At 41.7% G+C, this 22,380-nt stretch overlaps 1 protein-coding gene across 3 annotated transcripts; it reads left to right on the forward strand.

Annotated features, from left to right (window-relative positions):
• LOC139544116 (cardiomyopathy-associated protein 5) lies at positions 1-5,660 on the forward strand. 3 transcript variants are annotated; one of them, XR_011668807.1, is made up of 5 exons: positions 1-408; positions 1,171-1,544; positions 1,642-1,913; positions 2,040-4,767; positions 4,878-5,660. XR_011668807.1 is itself a non-coding variant. In XM_071350889.1 (4 exons), exons 1-4 carry the CDS (start codon positions 281-283, stop codon positions 3,885-3,887), a joined length of 2,622 nt encoding a protein of 873 aa, XP_071206990.1. In that variant the 5' UTR covers positions 1-280; the 3' UTR covers positions 3,888-5,660. The 3 variants fall into 3 exon arrangements, 2 of the variants coding, with proteins under 2 accessions (XP_071206990.1, XP_071206991.1); XM_071350889.1 differs by having other exon boundaries at positions 2,040-5,660; XM_071350890.1 differs by having other exon boundaries at positions 1,171-1,532; positions 2,040-5,660.
• Positions 5,661-22,380: the final 16,720 nt, after the last annotated feature.

Genomic DNA, 22,380 nt, shown 5'->3' on the forward strand with positions numbered 1-22,380 from the left:
TATATGACGTCTATAGGTAGCCTACACACCCTGGGTCAGGATACACTTTTCCCCCACGAAAAATAGTTTTACAGCTATAGTTATTGGTCCTATACTTCAACATTAGTGTCAACTGTCAAGGGATGACACATTTTGAAACCCTGGATGCCGTTCTTTCTATTTCAAGATTACGCTGAGCACAAAATCTCTGAGCAAGTTCTCCAACTTGGAATGTCATCAACGTTGCTCTGCGGAGTGCCGATAAGAAGCCATTGAAAATAGATGAGAAGAACCTGCTACAATGAATACAATGGAAACGGTGGAATGTATCAGGATAGATCCAGATACTCTGACAATGCTAGAGGATGATGTGGACATCACTGAGGGAGTCTCCCAAATCAATGATGAGGTTGAGGATCTCCGCAACAGGTAGCAGCCTATATCCTACATCATTTCTGACATTCTGTACAGCCTACTAGAAGTGAGTCTTTTTCCAAAGTACACTACCGGTCAGTTTTAGAACACCTACTCATTCAAGGGTTTTTCTTTATTTTTACTATTTTCTACATTGTAGAATAATAGTGAAGACATCAAAACTATGAAATAACACATATGGAATCATGTAGTAACCAAAAAAGTGTTAAACAAATCTAAATATATTTTAGATTCTTCAAATAGTCACCCTTTGCCTTGATGACAGCTTTGCACACTCTTGAATGAATAGGTGTTCTAAAACTTTTGACCGGCAGTGTACATTCGCAAAAAACCTTATCCCCTCCTTCGTCGAGATCACATTAGTGTGGATGAATAGTTAAGGAGATAATTAAATTATTTGATAAAGGATTGAAAATGATTTCTGTCTCTGAGCATCCCACTTTGTCGAGATAAATCAGAGTTCAATCCATAGTAATCATGTCTTGTTATGATTTCAGTAAGGTTTACTCCATACAAAAGGTCACATTCCTAGTGAGACAGACAGACAGACAGACAGACAGACAGACAGACAGACAGACAGACAGACAGACAGACAGACAGACAGACAGAGGGGCAGGGGTAGAGGGATCGTCACATATATAAGGCTTTTATTTCAAGTCATTTTTTATTATAATTTCTTGATGTGCCTCGAAATGGGAAAATTTACATTTGCCCCAGTACCTCACCATGTTATCTGTATTATCGCGTCTCTTCCAGTTTGCGGTTGGCGGTTCAGGATGAGGCGGTGCGTCCCAAGATGCAGTGCTTAATGATGGACCCCTCCTTCTCCATGGTTACCGTGCAGGGCGAGGACAGCGGCATCCAATGGGAGACCAGCTCCAGCCGCTGCTCCACCCCTTGGGGTTCCGAAGCTGAACCCACCCCTACCGTCGCCTCGGAATTCTGCTTTCCCATTAATGAAAGGTCTGTTTCACCTGGATTAGGATCTGGAATGGCAGGTAAAATAACCTTTGTCATGGATGAGGCAATGATGGTGAGGAGGCCAAGGATGAAAACAAGTTGTGGAGGAGGAAGCAGGAGCCGGGCTGACAGACGGGGACGGACTCCTCTGCCCACAGGTGATGACTTAGGTGAGGTCACTGAAAGAAATTAGGTAATGTCTCAAAATCTGATATGCTCAAACTGTAAACTATTGAGAAACATTTTTGCATATTTTTCCTTCCTCAGGTGAGTTGGTTGAGAAGCCAGAGCTAGTGGAGGTCTCCCTGCCCAATGTGAGGGCAGAGGGAGATGGGGAGGAGGAGGAAACGACAGATCCCAAAGAGGAGAAGAAGCAGAGTTTGTTCCGCCTGGTGTCAGAAGGCTCAGAGATCCTGAACATCGTGGTTCCTCCCAGGCTGGTGAGCATAGACGAGGAGGAGAGCCAAGTCATGGTGGATAACCTGTCTTACCTGGAGGAATCCACCTTCACCAAACCCAGTAACGAAATCATAGAAGAGGTGACAAACACAATTGAATTAGATCTGTAGACCTTACTCTGTGTATCCATCCATCCATTCAGTCATTCATTAATTTATTTGCTCATTCACTTGTTTGTTTATTCATTCACTGATCCATTCATTCAGGTGTTTGAGGAGGACAACGCACCATCAGTGGGAGGTGGAGATCAAACGGTGGAACACACTGACTCCTCCCATCTCACCAGGCCTGATCAGACTGACCCTCCTGGGGCTCCGGTGGCAAAGCAGCCCAGACGAGGAGCCACCAGCGACATGGACTACTTTGAGACATTTACTCAGATGGATGAGCCTGCTCCAGGAGGCCCCACCATGATTGAAGAAGGACAGGAGGAGGAGGAAGCAGACTGTGGAGAGGAAAACCAACAAGTGAGTGAGGAGCCGGAACAGCTCCAAGATGCCGCACCTGTGACCGAAGACTTGGGAGGTTCCAACACAGGCGTTAGCGGAGAAGAAATCTCCAGTGACCATCTAGATGAGGTGTTCTACGGCGGTATGGACAATATGCCTTCTAAGAACTATCTGGAAGTAGAGGAGAGCGCAGTAGACAAGTCACCCAAGTCCCCCCTGAAGGAGAGTGGATCGGCCCTCTTCGGCAGCGAGGAAACCGTCCTCACCCCCATCTTCCTCCCCTCGGGACCCCCCAAAATCATCAACCCCACTCTGCTAGAAGAGCCTACGGCCATGGCCTTCCTTTACACAGACCTGTATGAAGAGGCGGTGGGCAGCAGGGAAGGAGTGAAGGAGGAAGACACTGAGAGTATGACCTCCGAAAGGTCCTTCCACAGCAGACACTCAGACCGGGAGGCCAGGGGGTACCTGGAGAAGTTTGTCCTGAAGGACGAGACTCCCTTGGTGGAGCTGGAAGGGGAACCGGCAGTAGAGGAAGGCTTCAGAACTTGGGCACAGGAATTGTACACGCTGGACAGCTTTCTCTCACACCCTGATGATGGAGAGACAGAAGGGGAGATCCAGGAGTTTGAGCATGACATGACAGATTTTTTCCGTACGAACGCCAGTTCCTCTCCATCTGATGATCGGTACATCCCATCACTGGATAAAGAAAAGAACCATGCAGAACCTGTGAAGGAGGACAAACATGTTAAGGCAGACAATGTTTTAAAGACAGTGCAGGACGCACCTCAGCTTCAAGTGGTTAAAGAAGTGAAAACCACAGAGGAGGAGAACAAGACTCAGGGCGTTGTCACAGATTTAAATGATCCACCACTTTCTGACCCAGAGTCTTTCTCTGAGAGGGCTGGTGGGGGGAGTGTCACTGAGCCCCCCACAGACATAGATCTCTCATACAAACATGATGCTCCCACAGTGGAACTACAAACACTCCCACCTCTGAGTGACAGTGGAACAAATCAGGAAGCTCCAAAGCCAGTAGCCCCCCCTAGAAGGAAGCCAGCTGCACCTCACAAGAGCTCTCTGAAACTAGCGCCACTGGCTCGAGCCCAGACCCCAGTTGAGATCCTAGAGGGAGGAGGGGATAGAGGGAAGGAAGAGAGGGAGGAGGAGAAAGAGAAGGCTTCACCAGCCGAGACTGCTGATGAAGGAGAGGGGGATGGAGAGACAGGACAGAGGGAGGAGGAGAAAGATATGACAACACCAGTTGACGGCTCATCCTCATTTTACCAATCCCAGATTACGCTGCTCTCAAGTATAGCTACTGAACAAGTAAAAGCAGAGGATAAAAAGACTGAATTGGCTGAAGGACACAGAACCACAGAACCACCTCAGGCTGAGGAGAGTGACAGCCCCAAGCCAGAGGCTGACCCGTTATTGACAGGACAGGACAGTAAAACAGAACCAGCTAAAGGAGAGGCTGAACCAGCTGAGTCAGCCAAGCTAGAAGTTGAACCTACAACAGGACCTAGCCAGACCACTCCTTCCGTTCCTGCCCCAGTGAATGACCCAGCCAAAGTTGGCGGCGGATGCATCATCCTTTAGCCTTATTAGGGAGAAAATACTATGTCATTTTTAGTCTTATTGGCTTTATACTGCAGCAATTTGAAATTGAGAGGTCAAATGATGAAGTAAAAATGACAGAACTTCATATTTTTTTCTCAACCTGGTCTCAGAGCATTTCGTATTATTCTGTACGTAAATCCGAAACACTCCATTTAGTATGATATGTTATGGTTCGTATGGTATGTATTAATTTGTGGATGATATGTTACAAATTACAATTTGTATTATATTTTATACATTTGCAGAATGTACAGTATGTTACAAATTTTCAAACTGTATGATATGTAATGAATTCTAGCTAGGTGGCTAGTGGCTAACGTTAGCTAGCTGTCTAACAGTATGTAGGCTAGGGGTTAGGGTTAAGTTTAGAAGTTCAGTTAAAGAGTTAATGTTAGGGTTAGCGGAAGGATTAGCTAAAAGGGTTAAGGTTGAGGAAGGGTTAGCTAACATGCTAAGTAGTTGCAAAGTAGCTAAAAGTACCAAGTAATTGAAAAGTTGCTAATTAATTCAATGCTAAAGTTGTCTGTGATGTGAAATTGCAACTATTGGGTTGCTAGACGTTCACGCTGTATGCCCACCCACCATCCCAACTAACCATCCTACTTTAATTTTTGCCTTAAGTAACCATCTGTCTTATGTAACCATACTAACATACAGTATTATACTAATTTTAGTGTCCTGGATTTACATTTACTATGTAACGTCTATCAGACCAGGCTGTTTTTTCTGGATATTTATTTTTATGCATACTTGTTAATTTTACCATTTTTAAACAGTAGCACAGTAGCACTGGTTTCCCGGACCCAGCCTAAACACTTTCAACGGAGATTCTCTATTAAGCAGTCAGTCAGACTCATAGGTAATTGTTAGGTTATTACCATTTAACCTTGTAATTTCTAAATAAATATCTGATCATTTCTGAATTGTAAAATAAAGTTCTACCCATTTTCCTCTCCTTTTGTATCTAAGAGCCGCTGCTCCAGATCATCCAATCTCCTCTGGGTTGATGGATGGTGGCCAGCTGAAAAAAACCTGTGTGTGTGTGTGTCTGTATTCGTGTGTGTGTGTGTGTGTGTATGTGTTAGAAATAGGAGGTATGAATCACGGAGGGGGAGGGGGGAATTGGAGAGGTTGGGTTTGTCAAATGAGTAGCCTCTTGTACACATTGATGACCTTATAGGAAGGGAGTGTGTGTGTGTTGTGAGGGGGGGGGGGGGTCTTAAGTGCACCCCTTGCCTCCACTCACTGTAAAGGGTTATAAATAACCATCCTTGGCCTGAGCCTGACAACCCCCATCTTGACACCAAGTCTCTGTAACCCTGTTCTCTTCTCAGATTGGTCTAGTGAGCCTCTGTAACCATCTTCTTGGATTGGCTCCCACTGCAAAGAACCTTGCAGCCTAAACACATAGTGTGATATGTACTGTATGTTCAGGTTTCTTATTCCACGTGAAGCATGGATGGAAATTAAATATAAGTTTACACGTTTATCCAAGTGTTCCCTGTGTGTCAGCTTGTTGTTGTGGATGATCTAACTGAAGACTGAAGCAGCTGCCAACTCAATCTGAGGAACTGAAGTAGATCTGCATACCTGTTCCCTTTCTTGTATTCACACAGTATTCCTCTTCATTCTCCTATTCATCATGTTTATGTTCCCCTGTGAAGAGTTGATGTGCTTTTCACTGGTTTTCAAAGGGTTTTGCATTGTATTGTGTTATATGGGGCTATAAAAGAGATTTTGATAACACATTCACATCACTATCAGCGTGTTTTATTTCATTTTTAGTTTCAGGTGAGATTGTAACATTTTGTTAACATTTTGTTGAAAGGCTTTAGTGCCATCTTCTGGCCAAATGGAAAATCGTACGGTCTTTCCCGCACCAGAACGGCAGGACACGGTAATGCACCAACTGTGCGGTTTACGCTAGTTACCACAAACACAAAGTAAATATTATCTATATTGTAAAATTTTATGAGAAAAAAATAGATTTGTGATCTTAATTTAGGTTAGTGTTAGGCATAAGGTTAGCAGTGTGGTTAAGTTTAAGGTTAGGTTTAAAAATACATTTTAAGAAAATACATTGTAGAAATAGGAGAGGCTTATGACTGTAGTAACTAGTGAAGACTAAACTGCAGTTTAACACCAGGAAATTCCAAACGTCACGACAGCAACATTTTCAAATCAAATGAAAACAAAACTATCGAATTAGTCGTTAATTTCTTAATTCTCTCTGGTAAATTTTATATACACAAAAACACATATTTAAAATATATTTTTACTTGAAATCCAATATTTAATAAAATATCTAGAATTAGTCAATAATTATTTTTATTTTTTTATATATATATACATATATTCTTACAACTCTATCATAGGTTTGTACAACTGTAACCCCTGGACTTTATGAATTCTCAGTTCTTGTTATTACATTTTTCAACTTTTAATATTATTTTATGTTTTTCAAAGAAAATATACGTGCAGTGATGTCTTATGTTTTTTTGTTGTATTGTAATTTGAAATGTTATAATAATATATATATATATTTTTAAAGCAACATTATAGTCCTGGCAGCAGCATTAAGACTTCCGGTTTTCGTATTTTGCCTTCAAAATAAAAGTCCATGGTAAAACGCTGTGTGGATGATACAAAATCCCCCCCAAAATTGCAGCTTTGCATAGTGCGTAATGTAAAAATTACGTACAAAATATATAATTACATGGGAGAAAATCTAAACTTAAGATAATTACTATATATAAGATAAATAATTATATAAGGTGAAGCACATTGAAAAATGGTTGGAGCTTTTGTATAGTAAATAACAATAATGGCCTACTGGTAAAAAGTATATACAATAACAATTAAAAAAAATATATAATTATTTTGGTTGTATGATTCTTGTTAATTTATTGGTGCTATTGTTCAAGGATTATATTTTGAAATGTAATGTTAAAAAAAAAAGTGTTACTGTATTTTTGTTCTATAGCACAACAAACTGAACTGTAGAGGGAAAAGGATTGATTGTGTGTCCATAAAACCAGAGTCTAGTTTGAACAAAAAGCAAGGACATAGCACGTGTTACAGGACTTTTACTGTGTTCAAACATCTTAAAATGGAATGCCTGGACACTATACGGTACAAATATAGCACTGTACAGGCAAAATTATCGATAGTGTGTCCATAGAACCCGGGTCCAGTCTACTTACGAGAGTCCCTAGAATACAAATCAGGTGAGTTTGAAGAAAAAGCTAGATCATAGAAAGTGTTATCATAGAAAGTGTTGCTGGACATTTACTGTGGTCAAACAGCTTAAAAGGGGACGCCTGGACACTATAAGAAACAAATATTGCACTGTACAGGCAAAACGATCGATTGTGTGTCCATAAAACCAGGGTCCTGCCAACTCACTAGAGTCTACCTTTTCCTGGTGAGCACATAGCTACTTTATGAGGCAATAATATGTCACACAATCACAAAAACCAGAACCCACATCCCTGCTACTTTCAATCCAAAAACCCAAGTCCAAGATACAAACCTTTTGATGAATTGCGGCCAGGGTTGGTTGAAGAAAAGTGCTGTTAACCTCCGTGATAACCGTTGGTAGACTACAGGCATAATCGGGGTGATACTAACTAGCAGCATGATCTTACTATCTTACACTTGACCTGATGCATGTTTTGGCAGTGTTATGGCTTTACTTTCATTAATCTGATGACTGTTCTTTATCGAATCAAATGACTATGTTTAATTGTTACCTGATTAAATTAATAATGTAACAATTAACTCATTAGGAATTTGGGGCACCAGGTTGTTTAAAGCGAGAGGGAGAGGAGTATGTATGCGTGGTGGAAGAAGACTGAGAGGAAGATCAAGAGCTGTAGTCTCAGATGAGATTAGGGATACTATAAATGATCATGTAATAAATCATGTTCTATCAATGAGAGAGGCTGGTCTGAGAGTGCAGCCAAATCTGCAACGCTCAACAGTGGCATCTATTGTGAGAAATGTCCGGCAAAACAACAGGTAAGATGTACATTCTGCAAGGGCATCTGACTGAACTGCACATTACAGAAGTAAATTGAGCAAAGCCTCCAAACCCACGAGTCAAGCAACTCAGGAAACAATATGTCCAGGTAAGATGACTATAATATACAGATCTGTCACGGATCCCTCTGGAACATTCATTGCGCACACTTGGCCCCTATTCCCACTGATTGTATTTGTATATATATGTGCCCTTTGTTCACCATGGTGCTGTCGGTTATTGTTACAATGTCCGTTGGTGCGTGTGAGTACCTGTGCTGTGTGTTTTGGGCTTTCGTGCCCTTGTGGATTGCGCAGATGACTACGGGTCTCGTCCCGTGTGTTAATCATTGTGCGCATGTGTATTTATTTGAGGTACTCCTCACTCTTTTGTTTGGGTTTCAACCCTGTGTTTTGTGTAGTGTTTGTTTGGTCTTCGTGCCTTTACACGGCACACCGTAATTTGGGGTATAATTATTTTTAAACTATTACGCATTCCTGCGCCTGTCTTCCGAATCATTGTTACCAAATCATTGTTACCAACACTCTGACATAAAAAAAAGACAAAAAATGACAAAACATATTGAAGCATATTGCATCATGTCTGATTCATTCACGTAACATATACTGCAATGAATTCTAAACAGCAAAGACATTTTACCAAAAAAAACATTGTTTTTAGTGTTAGAGTTTTTTAGGTCATGGTTTTATGAGTGACAAAGTGTGCTTGTTGGATGACAACCTTTGCTAGTGTGGAAGAATTAGTTGATTTGAGACATGTATGAAGTATTTTGGTAGTTTTAGTGCATTTTGGATGTGAAATTAACTGCTGTGCCAAGCTGAAAGTTGGTTAGGAGAACTGTGTGAAGAGTTTTGAAAAAGTATTGAGAAATGGGTCCTAGCAATTGAAAAAAACTGTATTTAGAATTCAAGGCACACTTAACCAGAATGGCTACCACAGCATTCTACAGCAATGCACCATCCCATCTGGTTTGCGCTTAGTGGGACTATCATTTCTTTTTCAACAGGACAATTACCCAAAACAGATCTCCAGACTGTGTAAGGGCCATTTGACCAAGAAGGAGAGTGATGGAGTGCTGCATCAGATGACCTGGCCTCCACAGTCACCCGACCTCAACCCAATTGCGATAGTTTGGGGTGAGTTGGACCGCAGAGTGAAGGAAAAACAGCCCAAAAGTGCTCAGCATATGTGGGAACTCCTTCAAGAATGTAGGAAAAGCATTCCAGGTAAATACCTCATGAGGCTGGTTGAGAGAATGCCAAGAGTGTGCAAAGCTGTCATCAAGGCAAAGGGTGGCTACTTTGAAGAATATAAAATATTTTGGGGTTACTACATGATTCCATATGTGTTATTTCATAGTTTTGATGTCTTCACTATTATTCTACAATGTAGAAAATAGTAAAATAATGAAAACCCTTGAATGAGTAGGTGTGTCCAAACTTTTGACTGGTACTGTACTCTCACGGTGCACATTTTCACTCCATGATATGTGCGAGGACAACATGTGGTGTGCACGTGTTTGTGCGCACGTGTACTTGCACATACACGTGCACACAAACGCGTGTGCATCCCATGTAGTCCTCAAATATATCATGATTGTGGCTCATAGTTTTTCCATGTTAGATTTGGAGATAAGGCTTAGGAGGATAATTAATGAATAAATAACATCTCTTAAAAATACATAATAGAGAATGTATATAGATGTGCCCAAGCAACCCTCTCACAAACCCAGCAACTGCATTTTTATGACAGTCATACAGAGTAAACGACATCTGAAAAGTGCTACAACAGGCAAGGGGATAGAGGGGGTGAGAGCTAAAAAAAAATGGTCAGAGTAAGCTCTGGTATCTAACCAGCATCTAAAATGAGAAACGTTAAAGCAAATCTGACCACACACACGTCACCAGAGACTAAGGACTGACAGTCTATATGGATCCGATTCGTGTGGGGAGTTAGTCCACTGGCTTGAGCTGACAAACGTTTGATACAAATATAAGTTTCAAGATTCAGGAAAACACTCACCATGATCACGCCCCAACTTTTTTTTGTACTTACGCTTCAGAGGACTTTGTCTCAAATGTCGGTAGTGTAATAAATATCATTTATTATAACACAAGCATATTTGCTAATACATTGTTATAACTAACTTCTTTCCAAACAGGGTTTCTCACAAACTCATAGCAGATACGGAGACCCACACACACCCAGAGACAGATGGCTGACACAGGCCTTTTCATAAAGACTGATAAGAAAAGTGGTGCCTGGTACTGCATATCACGAGAAACTGAGACACACACATACCCAAGGACAGAGGGCTGACGTAAACCTTTCATAAACACAGATAAGACAGGAACATCTTCGCACACACAAAAACTCCTCTTCAGTCTGAACATTTTACAGAGACACACAGAAATGTCAAAATAGGAACATCTACGCACACACCTAATCTCCTGTTTTAGCTGAACATTTCTGAAGACAAATAACTCTACTCAGAGCCAATGGGACAGTGATACTGGCCTGAAGGAGACCTCGCCCAACTCATCAGAACCAACCAGAGGACCAGAACTTCCAGACTCAACCTACTTTCTGTACTGTATAAAATGTATATGCACTCTGTTATCTGGGCTTCTTTCGGATAGTTCCATTTGAGCTTGATGAAAAGGGTCCGTGCACGCTATTTCAGATATCTTTACCTCTCAATAAATTGCATTTAATTAAACCTCATCCACCCTGTCCAGAGTCTCTACTTCGTCTCAGTTCTCCAGTAAATTTGTTTTATCAACAAATGGTAGCAGAGGATGGTTTTCTTCTCTGAATTCGGTCCATAAAAAGTTGATAGAGAAAAGAGACAAGTGAGAGACGGATCAGAAAGGAAGGGTGACCTGTCGAAGGAGCAGCCGGGAATCTAGCTCACCTCAGGAAACTGATCTATAAGGCCTACAAAACAAAGGTAAGCAGAAACCTGTTAAATCAAAAATCTGCATATTGTATATTAGGAAAATCCAAATTAAAGATCAGAAGTACTGAGGTTGAGTATGGGTTACTGTCAAATTTATGATAAATGTCTATTGTAAATGTAAAAGTAAACATGTAAAGATATCTGAGATATAGAGAGTCACATAGTCGGGTAGAAGCCGTGAGACTCAGATTCATATAGTCGGGTAGAAGCCGTGAGAATCTAAGTAAATGGGTGTTGTGATAAATCCACATAGTCGGGTAGAAGATAATTGTAACTGACTTGATAAAAAGATTCAGACAGTCGGGTTGAGTGAGAATTCCGTGAGAATCCAAGTCTAGAAAAGGTTCCCCAGACTTAACAACATTTGATTGGTTAAAACACTTGGAAGTTACCTAGGGGGAATCAACAAAATAAAACAAAAATACAAGTTCAGATAGTCGGGCAAATGGTTGACGTGGCACTTAACTAAATGCACTGTGAAGAACTTAACCTGCGATCAATGTGTTAGTGTTGTTATGTAATAAAACTAAATGTGGAAATGTTAATTTGAAATGTTGTGTAAGATTGGCCTTTTCACGAGACTCACTAGTTGATAACTTTTGGGAGGACAGCTGAGTTTTCTTTTGGCCCGTGGTGCAGCCGCCGAGCTGAAAACTGACTTGTATTTTTCCTCTATTGTGATGTTGGTATTTCCATAATTCCTAAAATTGAATTGATAATTATTTTAGCAGCGCTTGAGTTCGTAGATATATTGTTCCCGAAGGGCGATTCTGATACCTTCTGGGAAAATATATAACAACTCGAAAAACTGAAAAACGCTGATAACTTTTGCAAAATAATTCCTACAATTGAATTGATAATTATTTTAGCAGCGCTTGAGTTCGTAGATATATTGTTCCCGAAGGGCGATTCTGATACCTTCTGGGAAAATATATAACAACTCGAAAAACTGAAAAACGCTGATAACTTTTGCAAAATAATTCCTACAATTGAATTGATAATTATTTTAGCAGCGCTTGAGTTCGTAGATATATTGTTCCCGAAGGGCGATTCTGATACCTTCTGGGAAAATATATGGCAACTCGAAAAACTGAAAAACGCTGATAACTTTTGCAAAATAATTCATATAATTGAATTGATAATTATTTTAGCAGCGCTTGAGTTCGTTGATATATTGTTCCCGAAGGGCGATTCTGATACCTTCTGGGAAAATATATAACAACTCGAAAAACTGAAAAACGCTGATAACTTTTGCAAAATAATTCCTATAATTGAATTGATAATTATTTTAGCAGCGCTTGAGTTCGTAGATATATTGTTCCAGAAGGGCGATTCTGATACCTTCTGGGAAAATATATAACAACTCGATTAACAAAATCTTTTTAACAGTAATAACTGCTGTAAATAATTATTTGTGTACGAGTGTGGGGCACCAGAGATAAGTCGGTGTCAGCACCGAGAATACATTGCTGGCCTCGGCCAGTGACGGGCTAAGTGCACTAAGATAGTCAAACCTGATCCTGAAATTTACCATGGCAGCCGCTAATGGCCCAAAACTAGAGTTCAATGAATACCTAGAACAAAAAATACAGGACAGGGCAGGGGGAAAGGAACAATATAAATGTACAGGCCCCAATCTCAAGACCTCGTGGGAGGGCCAATCAGACTTTGAAGGCTAAGATAGATGTGTGGTACACCAAGAGAGGGAGGTCATATGCCCGCTCTTGATGTACAACAAATTGCAATGTCTGACTATGTGAGAAAACTGACGGAACTTTCTGCAGCTCTCTCCAAACAGATTCACAAGGTCCAATGGCAGGGTATAAAGTATTTACATGTGAAGGCACTTGTGTAAAGATATCTGCCATTTATTCTGATATATCTTAGAAACGGGGCTAGTTGCAACTAGGAGTATCCGTAAGATAAGTGAGAAGTAATGACACATCTTAGAAATGGGGCTAGTTGCTAGAACTAGGAGTATCCATAAGATTGAAGTGTCTGTTCAAGTTTGTATCAGTGTCCGGGACTAGAAGTTAGTGTAAGTTGAAGATGTAAGTTGTTGGCAACCTCGTACACGCCTCGGACACCCTTCTAGGTAGCATCGGAATTAAACTGAGCTTGATCATTCGGGAGCTCGTGCTGAATTGGCAAATCCGGGTCAGGTTAATAACTATTTTTTAACTGGTCGCCGCTCGGTACCTAAGTCCAAGCCTGAGCTTTAATGTGGTGAGGACTTAATCCTCTTGGCCATGTTTTAAATTCTTGTGACAGGTATAACTATGTAATTATGTTTTGTTTGTAGTAAACGTTTGGGTTAAGGGGATTTACATGTTCCCAGAGACAAGGTATCTTAAAGGGGCACACTCATATATGGAATATTCAGAGTTTTATTTTCTGAGTTTTAATTAGACAAGGAAATGTTTAATTTTTAAAGATAAGGGGTTCTTTAATAGGTCTAGACATGGTATGGAACACGAATGTAAGGGGGTGTTGTAACCTTTGACCTGCATCATGGCTGTCTCTTGAAGTCTGATCAGCTTCGGGGGATGGTCATGTAGATAATGCATTTGTGGTCATTTGGTATACTGGTTTTGAGGTAAATTAATATGTAAGGACTCTAGAAATTGCCACCATAGACATGTTTTTCTAAAAATCCATGAGTTTAGATGAAGCCAAACAGTGAGACATTTAGTTAAAATTTGGAAAATTAAAATTTAAAAAAATTTGGCAGACAGACAGGCCCTCCCTACACTGCTGAGACCTTGAAGGTTTGAGAGCAGAGAGGGGAGTTTCGGAAGGGGCGCCAGGACATGGATAACAGAATGGGTAGATAACAGTTACTGAATGGAGACATGAAAGGGGCGCTCCTACATGATAATGTAGAACATAAGAATATTTTACTATTCTTATCTAAGTCATTATTTAGAATAGGTAAGGTTGTTACCTGGCTAGAGCCAGGTATCAAGAGGGGGATGGGTACATTGTGGTCTAGGATAGGATGGGGCCTATTGGATAATAAACTAATTATAAAAATAAATAAAAAAATAATAATAATAATTATAGCTAACAAATAGGTATAGAAGTTAAATATATAATCAGATAAAACAAATGAGAAACTGGTGGTTAACCAAACCTGTATGTCCAGGATTTTATGCGTTACAGATGAATTAAAGGAGAAGGTGATTCACTCGACCTGGGGGCATATCGCACTTGGAGGGTGAGACACACTGACACTGCCGAATGATCACAGAGTTAAGGAGAAGAACTGTTGCTAATAAAGCTCAGGGGTCAACTCCTTAATGAAGAATTCCCTGACCCCGACCTTTCCTCACTGTGTACGTTCATAGAAGTGAAAGTGTTGCTTGATCTCTAGCTGATGATGTGTTCTCTGGGAGAGGATGGGGCTTTACAGGACTGCTTCTGGTCCTGAGCTGTCTGTTTAGGATACGATGGGGATGTTACCATCACAGTGCTGCCAGAACCACCACCAGTTCCAACGTACCAGGGATTCAGCCGGCCTCCTCCACCACTTCAAGACCAAGTCCCACACCACCACCTAAGCTCTCCAATCTGGGACAGGTAATAAATGTAAAAGACATCTCAGATAGTGAACAATTGGGGACTGAAACTGGTTATGAGGAAAGGGAGAATATGTGGTTGGCCTGCAAAACAATAAATAGAAAGGACTGTGTCGTATGTGGACATGCCAGACCTATTCTGGCTGCTCACCCATTTGCCCTAAGTAATGGGGAAGGTTGGATGTGCATATTGGAAAGTTTAAGCCAAATTCAACCCTGTGTAAAACTCTGAGTCTTGTGTTCCCAGAAGTCCCTCCCCAGAAGACACCATGGGGGGTTAAGGCATATGGGGGATATTACAGCTGTAACACTGGTACAGGTAGGGGTATAGACTATGGGAGGCTCCCTACTGCTACCTGCATCACCAATGCCACTATTAACTGGAGGTGTTGCTGATGTATGGTGGATGTGTGGACCTGCCAGGCGATTGACCCCATTTTGAAAGGAGATTGTCAGGGCACATGTGCTTTGGCCAGTCTGATAACACCATTGCCTATTATTGAGGTTACAGCTGACCAACTTCTGAGAGCTGCACATGACACAGAGGCTCGGAACCAACCCAGGAGATGGCAGAGCCGTGACGCTCCTTGGTCCGAGGGTACAGATAACATCCACACCAACCTGTTGGGGGTCCCAATAGGGGTCCCCCCACGAATTCCAGGCATTAAACAGAAATGATGGTCTGTGGCATCTGATGCCCACCATTGGCCCAGCTATTGGTGATACTAAACAAAATGCCTGGATCAATTATCTTTAATATAATCAACAATGATTTGTCAACTACACCCACACTGCACTTAGGGGGATGGCTGAACAATTGGATGCCACCTCTCGAACTGCTAGACAGAATAGGCTAGCACTAGACATGATACTGGCCAACCAGGGAGGTGTATGTAAAATGATTGGAGAACAGTGTTGCACGTTTGTCCCTAACAATACTAGTCCGGATGGGAGCATTTCAAAAAGCTCTGAGTGGGTTGGCAAGGTTATCGGTGGAGATGGAGGGTCTTGCAGGTGTGGAGGAGAGTGGACTGTTCCCCTGGCTGGGTGGTTGGTTTGGTAAGTGCACTACAATGATGGTTACTGGCACTACAATGATGGTTACTGGATTTCTGACTCTAGTTGTTGTTTTTCTTATGCTCATGTGCTGTGCTACCTGTATCATACCTTGTTTGAAGAAGTCTGTTACAGATGGGGCAAGGACCTCTGGTATGATGCCGTTGCTTGATGCTCCAGTTGGAGAGGCTGATACGGAATCAAGCTTTCGCAGGAGAGTGGGCCTGACAGAGGAGGACCCTTGGTTTGCTGTAGTAGAGGTTGTCGAATGAATAAAAAGTGATGTTTGTCCTCCCTGTTGTGAAGGTTTGAAGTTCCCGGGTGGCGACGAGCCCACCTGGTACAGGTTGTATAGAGGGATGGACCTGAGGGTTTAACATTTTCTTGTTTTTTGGTTAAAAAATTAGGTAATTGGACTCAACAAGGTTTCGAGGCGGTCCATGGACAATTGGCAGCTACATCCCTGATGGCATTCCAAAATAGAATCGCGGTGGATATGTTGTTGGCTGAACGCGGAGGTGTTTGTGCCATGTTCGGGGAGCAATGTTGTACTTTCATTCCCAATAACACAGCAACTGATGGTAGTCTTACTGTTGCCTTAGAGGGTCTTCGTACACTTAATGAGAAGATGAAGCACCACTCCGGGGTTGACACCTCTATGTGGGACTCTTGGATGGATGCGTTTGGGAAATATAAGATGCTTGTTTCCTCCATACTGGTATCTATATCTGTCTTCACTGCGATACTGGTGCTTTGTGGATGCTGCTGCATTCCATGTATTCGAACGCTGACCACTAGGATCATAACTACTGCTATTGATCCCAACCAGGCAGAGAAGGGACAGATGTTTCCTATGCTTGCCCTGGAGGATGCTGAGCCAGGCTATTGGACTGATGACTAATTAAACGCCATTCATAGCTTTTGTCACGTCTCTGGTGAGACGTGAAGAGGGGGAATTAAAACTTTCTCTCTGAGAAAGTTTCCCTGGTTGTTTACTTTTGCTTTTCCTACTTTTACCTAGTTTATGTCACGTCTCTTGTGAGACGTGAAGAGGGGGAATTAAAACTTTCTCTCTGAGAAAGTTTCCCTGGTTGTTTACTTTTGCTTTTCTTACTTTTACCTAAGTTTATGTCACGTCTCTTTGGAGACGTGAAGAGGGGGAATCAAAACTTTATCTTCTGATAAAGTTTACTCTATTTTTTGCCACTTGTAGCTTTTGTCCTAGCGTTTGTCACGTCTCTTGTGAGACGTGAAGAGGGGGAATTAAAACTTTCTCTCTGAGAAAGTTTCCCTGGTTGTTTACTTTTGCTTTTCTTACTTTTACCTAGTTTATGTCACGTCTCTTGTGAGACGTGAAGAGGGGGAATTAAAACTTTCTCTCTGAGAAAGTTTCCCTGGTTGTTTACTTTTGCTTTTCTTACTTTTACCTAAGTTTATGTCACGTCTCTTTGGAGACGTGAAGAGGGGGAATCAAAACTTTATCTTCTGATAAAGTTTACTCTATTTTTTGCCACTTGTAGCTTTTGTCCTAGCGTTTGTCACGTCTCTTGTGAGACGTGAAGAGGGGGAATTAAAACTTTCTCTCTGAGAAATATTCCCTGGTTGTTTACTTTTGCTTTTCTTACTTTTACCTAGTTTATGTCACGTCTCTTAGGAGACGTGAAGAGAGGGAATATGAAACTTTTTCTTCTGGAAAAAGTTTCCCTTCTTGTGCCTGGATTCGCTTAAGGTTATGTCACGTCTCTTGTGAGACGTGAAGAGGGGGAATAAAACTTTCTCTCTGAGAAAGTTTCCCTGGTTGTTTACTTTTGCTTTTCTTACTTTTACCTAAGTTTATGTCACGTCTCTTAGGAGACGTGAAGAGAGGGAATATGAAACTTTTTCTTCTGGAAAAAGTGTCCCTTCTTGTGCCTGGATTCGCTTAAGGTTATGTCACGTCTCTTGTGAGACGTGAAGAGGGGGAATAAAACTTTCTCTCTGAGAAAGTTTCCCTGGTTGTTTACTTTTGCTTTTCTTACTTTTACCTAAGTTTATGTCACGTCTCTTTGGAGACGTGAAGAGGGGGAATCAAAACTTTATCTTCTGATAAAGTTTACTCTATTTTTTGCCACTTGTAGCTTTTGTCCTAGCGTTTGTCACGTCTCTTATGAGACGTGAAGAGGGGGATTTGTAATAAATATCATTTATTATAACACAAGCATATTTGCTAATACATTGTTATAACTAACTTCTTTCCAAACAGGGTTTCTCACAAACTCATAGCAGATACGGAGACCCACACACACCCAGAGACAGATGGCTGACACAGGCCTTTTCATAAAGACTGATAAGAAAAGTGGTGCCTGGTACTGCATATCACGAGAAACTGAGACACACACATACCCAAGGACAGAGGGCTGACGTAAACCTTTCATAAACACAGATAAGACAGGAACATCTTCGCACACACAAAAACTCCTCTTCAGTCTGAACATTTTACAGAGACACACAGAAATGTCAAAATAGGAACATCTACGCACACACCTAATCTCCTGTTTTAGCTGAACATTTCTGAAGACAAAGAACTCTACTCAGAGCCAATGGGACAGTGATACTGGCCTGAAGGAGACCTCGCCCAACTCATCAGAACCAACCAGAGGACCAGAACTTCCAGACTCAACCTACTTTCTGTACTGTATAAAATGTATATGCACTCTGTTATCTGGGCTTCTTTCGGATAGTTCCATTTGAGCTTGATGAAAAGGGTCCGTGCACGCTATTTCAGATATCTTTACCTCTGAATAAATTGCATTTAATTAAACCTCATCCACCCTGTCCAGAGTCTCTACTTCGTCTCAGTTCTCCAGTAAATTTGTTTTATCAACAGTAGCACCGTAGCAGATCTGTCCTGGGAGCGGCATTGCGTGGATGATTCGCTGAATGTTCGCGTAGGACAGCACCCGTTTGCTGGCGAGACGACCTCCACACCAATTCTTCGTTGGAATCACACCATGTTCCTTGCAGAACTTTTATCACTGCAGTCAGCTTTTTGTAGAAATTCTGAAATCAGAAAATACATGATTTAAAACATGCCTTTATGTGCTGAAAGGCACAATGTATTCTCAGCTCTTTTATTTATATTCATAATACAGCTTACTACTCATTATTTCTTAAATACGATTTCCTCTGATGTTTCTTTTCTGTTTGTTTGCTCCTTTTCGAGCTGACAGTTTTCTTGGAAAGGTTAATGGAACCAGCAATCTTGCCAATGAGCACTATATGTTTTCCATCTGAAAAATAAGACAAATAATAGTGCATAATTCTTTAACATTGTCACCATAATAATATATTCTAGCCAATACATTTTCAGGTTATATCAACAAACTTTCAATAAAACACACAAACACACATTCCCTGCGCTTATTGAAATGTATGCATGAAATCCACACACACAAACCACAAACAGTACACACACACACACACACAAAAAACACATACTTTTACTAGGACAGTAAATGGGTCATGTTTGACATATCTTTATAGATGGTCAAGTTATATGATAACTTTATTGATGGCCATTTCATGCATTTATGTAACCTGTCTTTAGAACAAATAGGACCCTCAGGGGTTGGACTTGCAAGAGCACCCGAACAAGCAAGCCTTTTCAATTTCTTGCCCAGCATCACTTACATATTTCCCCTCGACCGACTGAAGCACCGTAATTGACGGATCCAACCTTTAACGGGTGGTTTTCCTCAGTTTCGTCCTCAAGGGGCTCGGCCTCGACTTCGGTGAGCTCGTCTGAGTAGGTGTCTGTTCCATTTGCGGAGTCGCTGATGGCCACTCTCCGGCTCAGGTCAAAAGTAGTTGCCAATAAGTTGACGCCACTGATCGTCTGAACCTTCTCCCAGTACAACATTCTTACTAATTAAAAATCGAGCAATTACTCTCTCCTGGGAATCCATCGATGCAGTAGAAAGCTAAGCTAGCTACTAGCAAGGCGTAGTGAGACTATGTATGATGGGTTTTGAGATGCGAGAGTGTAGCTTGAGGTACTTTTAGTTTTTCCATGGATGATACGCTACACCTCGATTTACAGTAGTGAGTGGACACATTTTAATTTGTAACGGTCCCCCGTGGGAATCAAACCCACAACCCTGGTGTTGCAAGCCACACAGGACCACAGTAACTTTGATTGGGTGAACAGGAAAATGATCCGATTGAATAGCCTATTGTTGCTTGAGTCAAAATATATAGCTTACTAGCTAGTTTGTAATTAATTCGGGATTTCGAAATAGGGGAGGGTTATAATAGTGCAGCTACTGTAAAATAGTTACACGAAAGCCTGACCTGATGTGTTACAAGCTAGCTAGCATCCACCGAACAAATGTGAAAGTGCATTGTTGCTATATTTCATCCTACATTTATAAAATTAAAAACTATATTTATACTCTGAATTTGGCAATAATAGATATAACAGATTATGAAAGCAAAGACATTGTTTTTTAAAAACCAGATGAACCCCCTTAAAAGCAAAATCTGAACGTTGACAACAACACAATTTGCATGCAAATTTGCCATTGCAACTTCCCGACAGATTATGATAGAGCGCATCACATACCATACGAACTGGGTGATGGACATCCCCAGATGAATACATACCATATCTGATAACATATATCTCGAATCTACGTAAAGAATAATATGGCATGTTCTGAGACCAGGTTGCAGAGCCTTGCTGTTGTGGCCTTTGTGGACCTCATCTGTTTACTCGAAGGAAGAGGCTTGAAGAGGGGATTGTCTGTTTTGTATTTACGGGGCTCTAGTGAGTGGAGTGGACCCTGGTTTATGAACACAAAATGTAGTGTTTTAACATTATAGTGTCCATTTTATATTTTATGTCATTTGACATTATTTGTTTGGCCAAGAGGCATTCTTTTGGCATAGGTCAAGGCTGGACTCGAGCTGATTTAAATTTGTAAAAGGCGAAACTGGCTCATCATCACTTGGTTAATAATCTAGGTCATTAAGAGGTATGCCAGTCCATCATTGTTTACATTTTGTCTTAGAAGTAACTAATCCCCTATAGGCCTACAGTGTATTGCATTGCAGTGAATGGAGTGGGTGGAGTAGAAAGTGTTGCTGGGTATATACTGTAGATCTCAGTCCCCCATGAAATAACACCATATCACAGGAGGTTGGTGGCACCTTAATTGGGAAGAATGGGCTCGTGGTAATGACTGGAGCCTAGTCAGTGGAATGGTATCAAATACATAAAACACATGGTCTCCGGGTGTTTGATGCCATTCCATTTGCTTCGTTGCGGCCATTATTATTATTTGATGCCGTTCTCCCCTCAGCTGCCTCCACTGCACCATATATCGTCTGAGATCCCCAAAGATTGGAAAGCTGCCGCGGTCATCCCCCTCTTTAAAGGGGGAGACACTCTAGACCCAAACTGCTACAGACCTATATCTATCCTACCCTGCCTTCCTAAGGTCTTCGAAAGGCAAGTTAACAAACAGATCACCGACCATTTCGAATCCCACCGTACCTTCTCAGCTATGCAATCTGGTTTCCGAGCTGGTCATGGGTGCACCTCAGCCACGCTCAAGGTCCTAAACGACATCATAACCTCCATCGATAAGAGACAATACTGTGCAGCTGTATTCATAGACCTGGCCAAGGCTTTCGACTCTGTCAATCACCACATTCTTATCAGCAGACTCAACAGCCTTGGTTTCTCAAATGACTGTGCCTCGCCTGGTTCACCAATGCTTCTCAGACAGAGTTCAGTGTGTCAAATCGGAGGGCCTGTTGTCCGGACCTCTGGCAGTCTCTATGGGGGTGCCACAGGGTTCAATTCTCGGGCCGACTCTTTTCTCTGTATATATCAATGATGTCGCTCTTGCTGCTGGTGATTCTCTGATCCACCTCTACGCAGACGATACCATTCTGTATACTTCTGGCCAGAGGTCCGGAAGTCTTTGGACACCGTGTTAACTAACCTCCAGACGCGCTTCAATATCATACAACTCTCCTTCTGTGGCCTCCAACTGCTCTTAAATGCAAGTAAAACTAAATGCATGCTCTTCAACTGATCGCGGCCCGCACCTGCCCACCCATCCAGCATCACTACTCTGGACGGTTCTAACTTAGAATATGTGGACATCTACAAATACCTAGGTGTCTGGTTATACTGTAAACTCTCCTTCCAGACTCACATTAAGCATCTCCAATCCAAAATGAAATTTAGAATCGGCTTCCTATTTCGCAACAAAGCATCCTTCACTCATGCTGCCAAACATACCCTCGTAAAACTGACTATCCTACCGATCCTTGACTTCGGCGATGTAATTTCCAAAATAGCCTCCAACACTCTACTCAGCAAATTGGATGCAGTCTATCACAGTGCCATCCGTTTTGTCACCAAAGCCCCATATACTACCCACCACTGCGACCTGTATGCTCTCATTGGCTGGCCCTCGCTTCATATTCGTTGCCAAACCCACTGGCTCCAGTTCATCTATAAGTCTTTGCTAGGTAAAGCCCCGCCTTATCTCAGCTTACTGGTCACCATAGCAGCACCCACCCGTAGCACGTGCTCCAGCAGGTATATTTCACTGGTCACCCCCAAAGCCAATTCCTCGTTTGGCCGCCTTTCCTTCCAGTTCTCTGCTACCAATGACTGGAAAGAATTGCAAAAATCACTGAAGCTGAAGACTCATATCTCCCTCACTAACTTTAAGCACCAGCTGTCAGAGCAGCTCACAGATCACCACACCTGTACATAGCCCATCTGTAAATAGCCCATCCAACTACCTCATCCCCATATTGTTATTTTTGTTGTTGTTGCTC

Source organism: Salvelinus alpinus, chromosome 18, assembly GCF_045679555.1.
Source record: "Salvelinus alpinus chromosome 18, SLU_Salpinus.1, whole genome shotgun sequence".
NCBI classification, from domain to species: domain Eukaryota; kingdom Metazoa; phylum Chordata; class Actinopteri; order Salmoniformes; family Salmonidae; genus Salvelinus; species Salvelinus alpinus.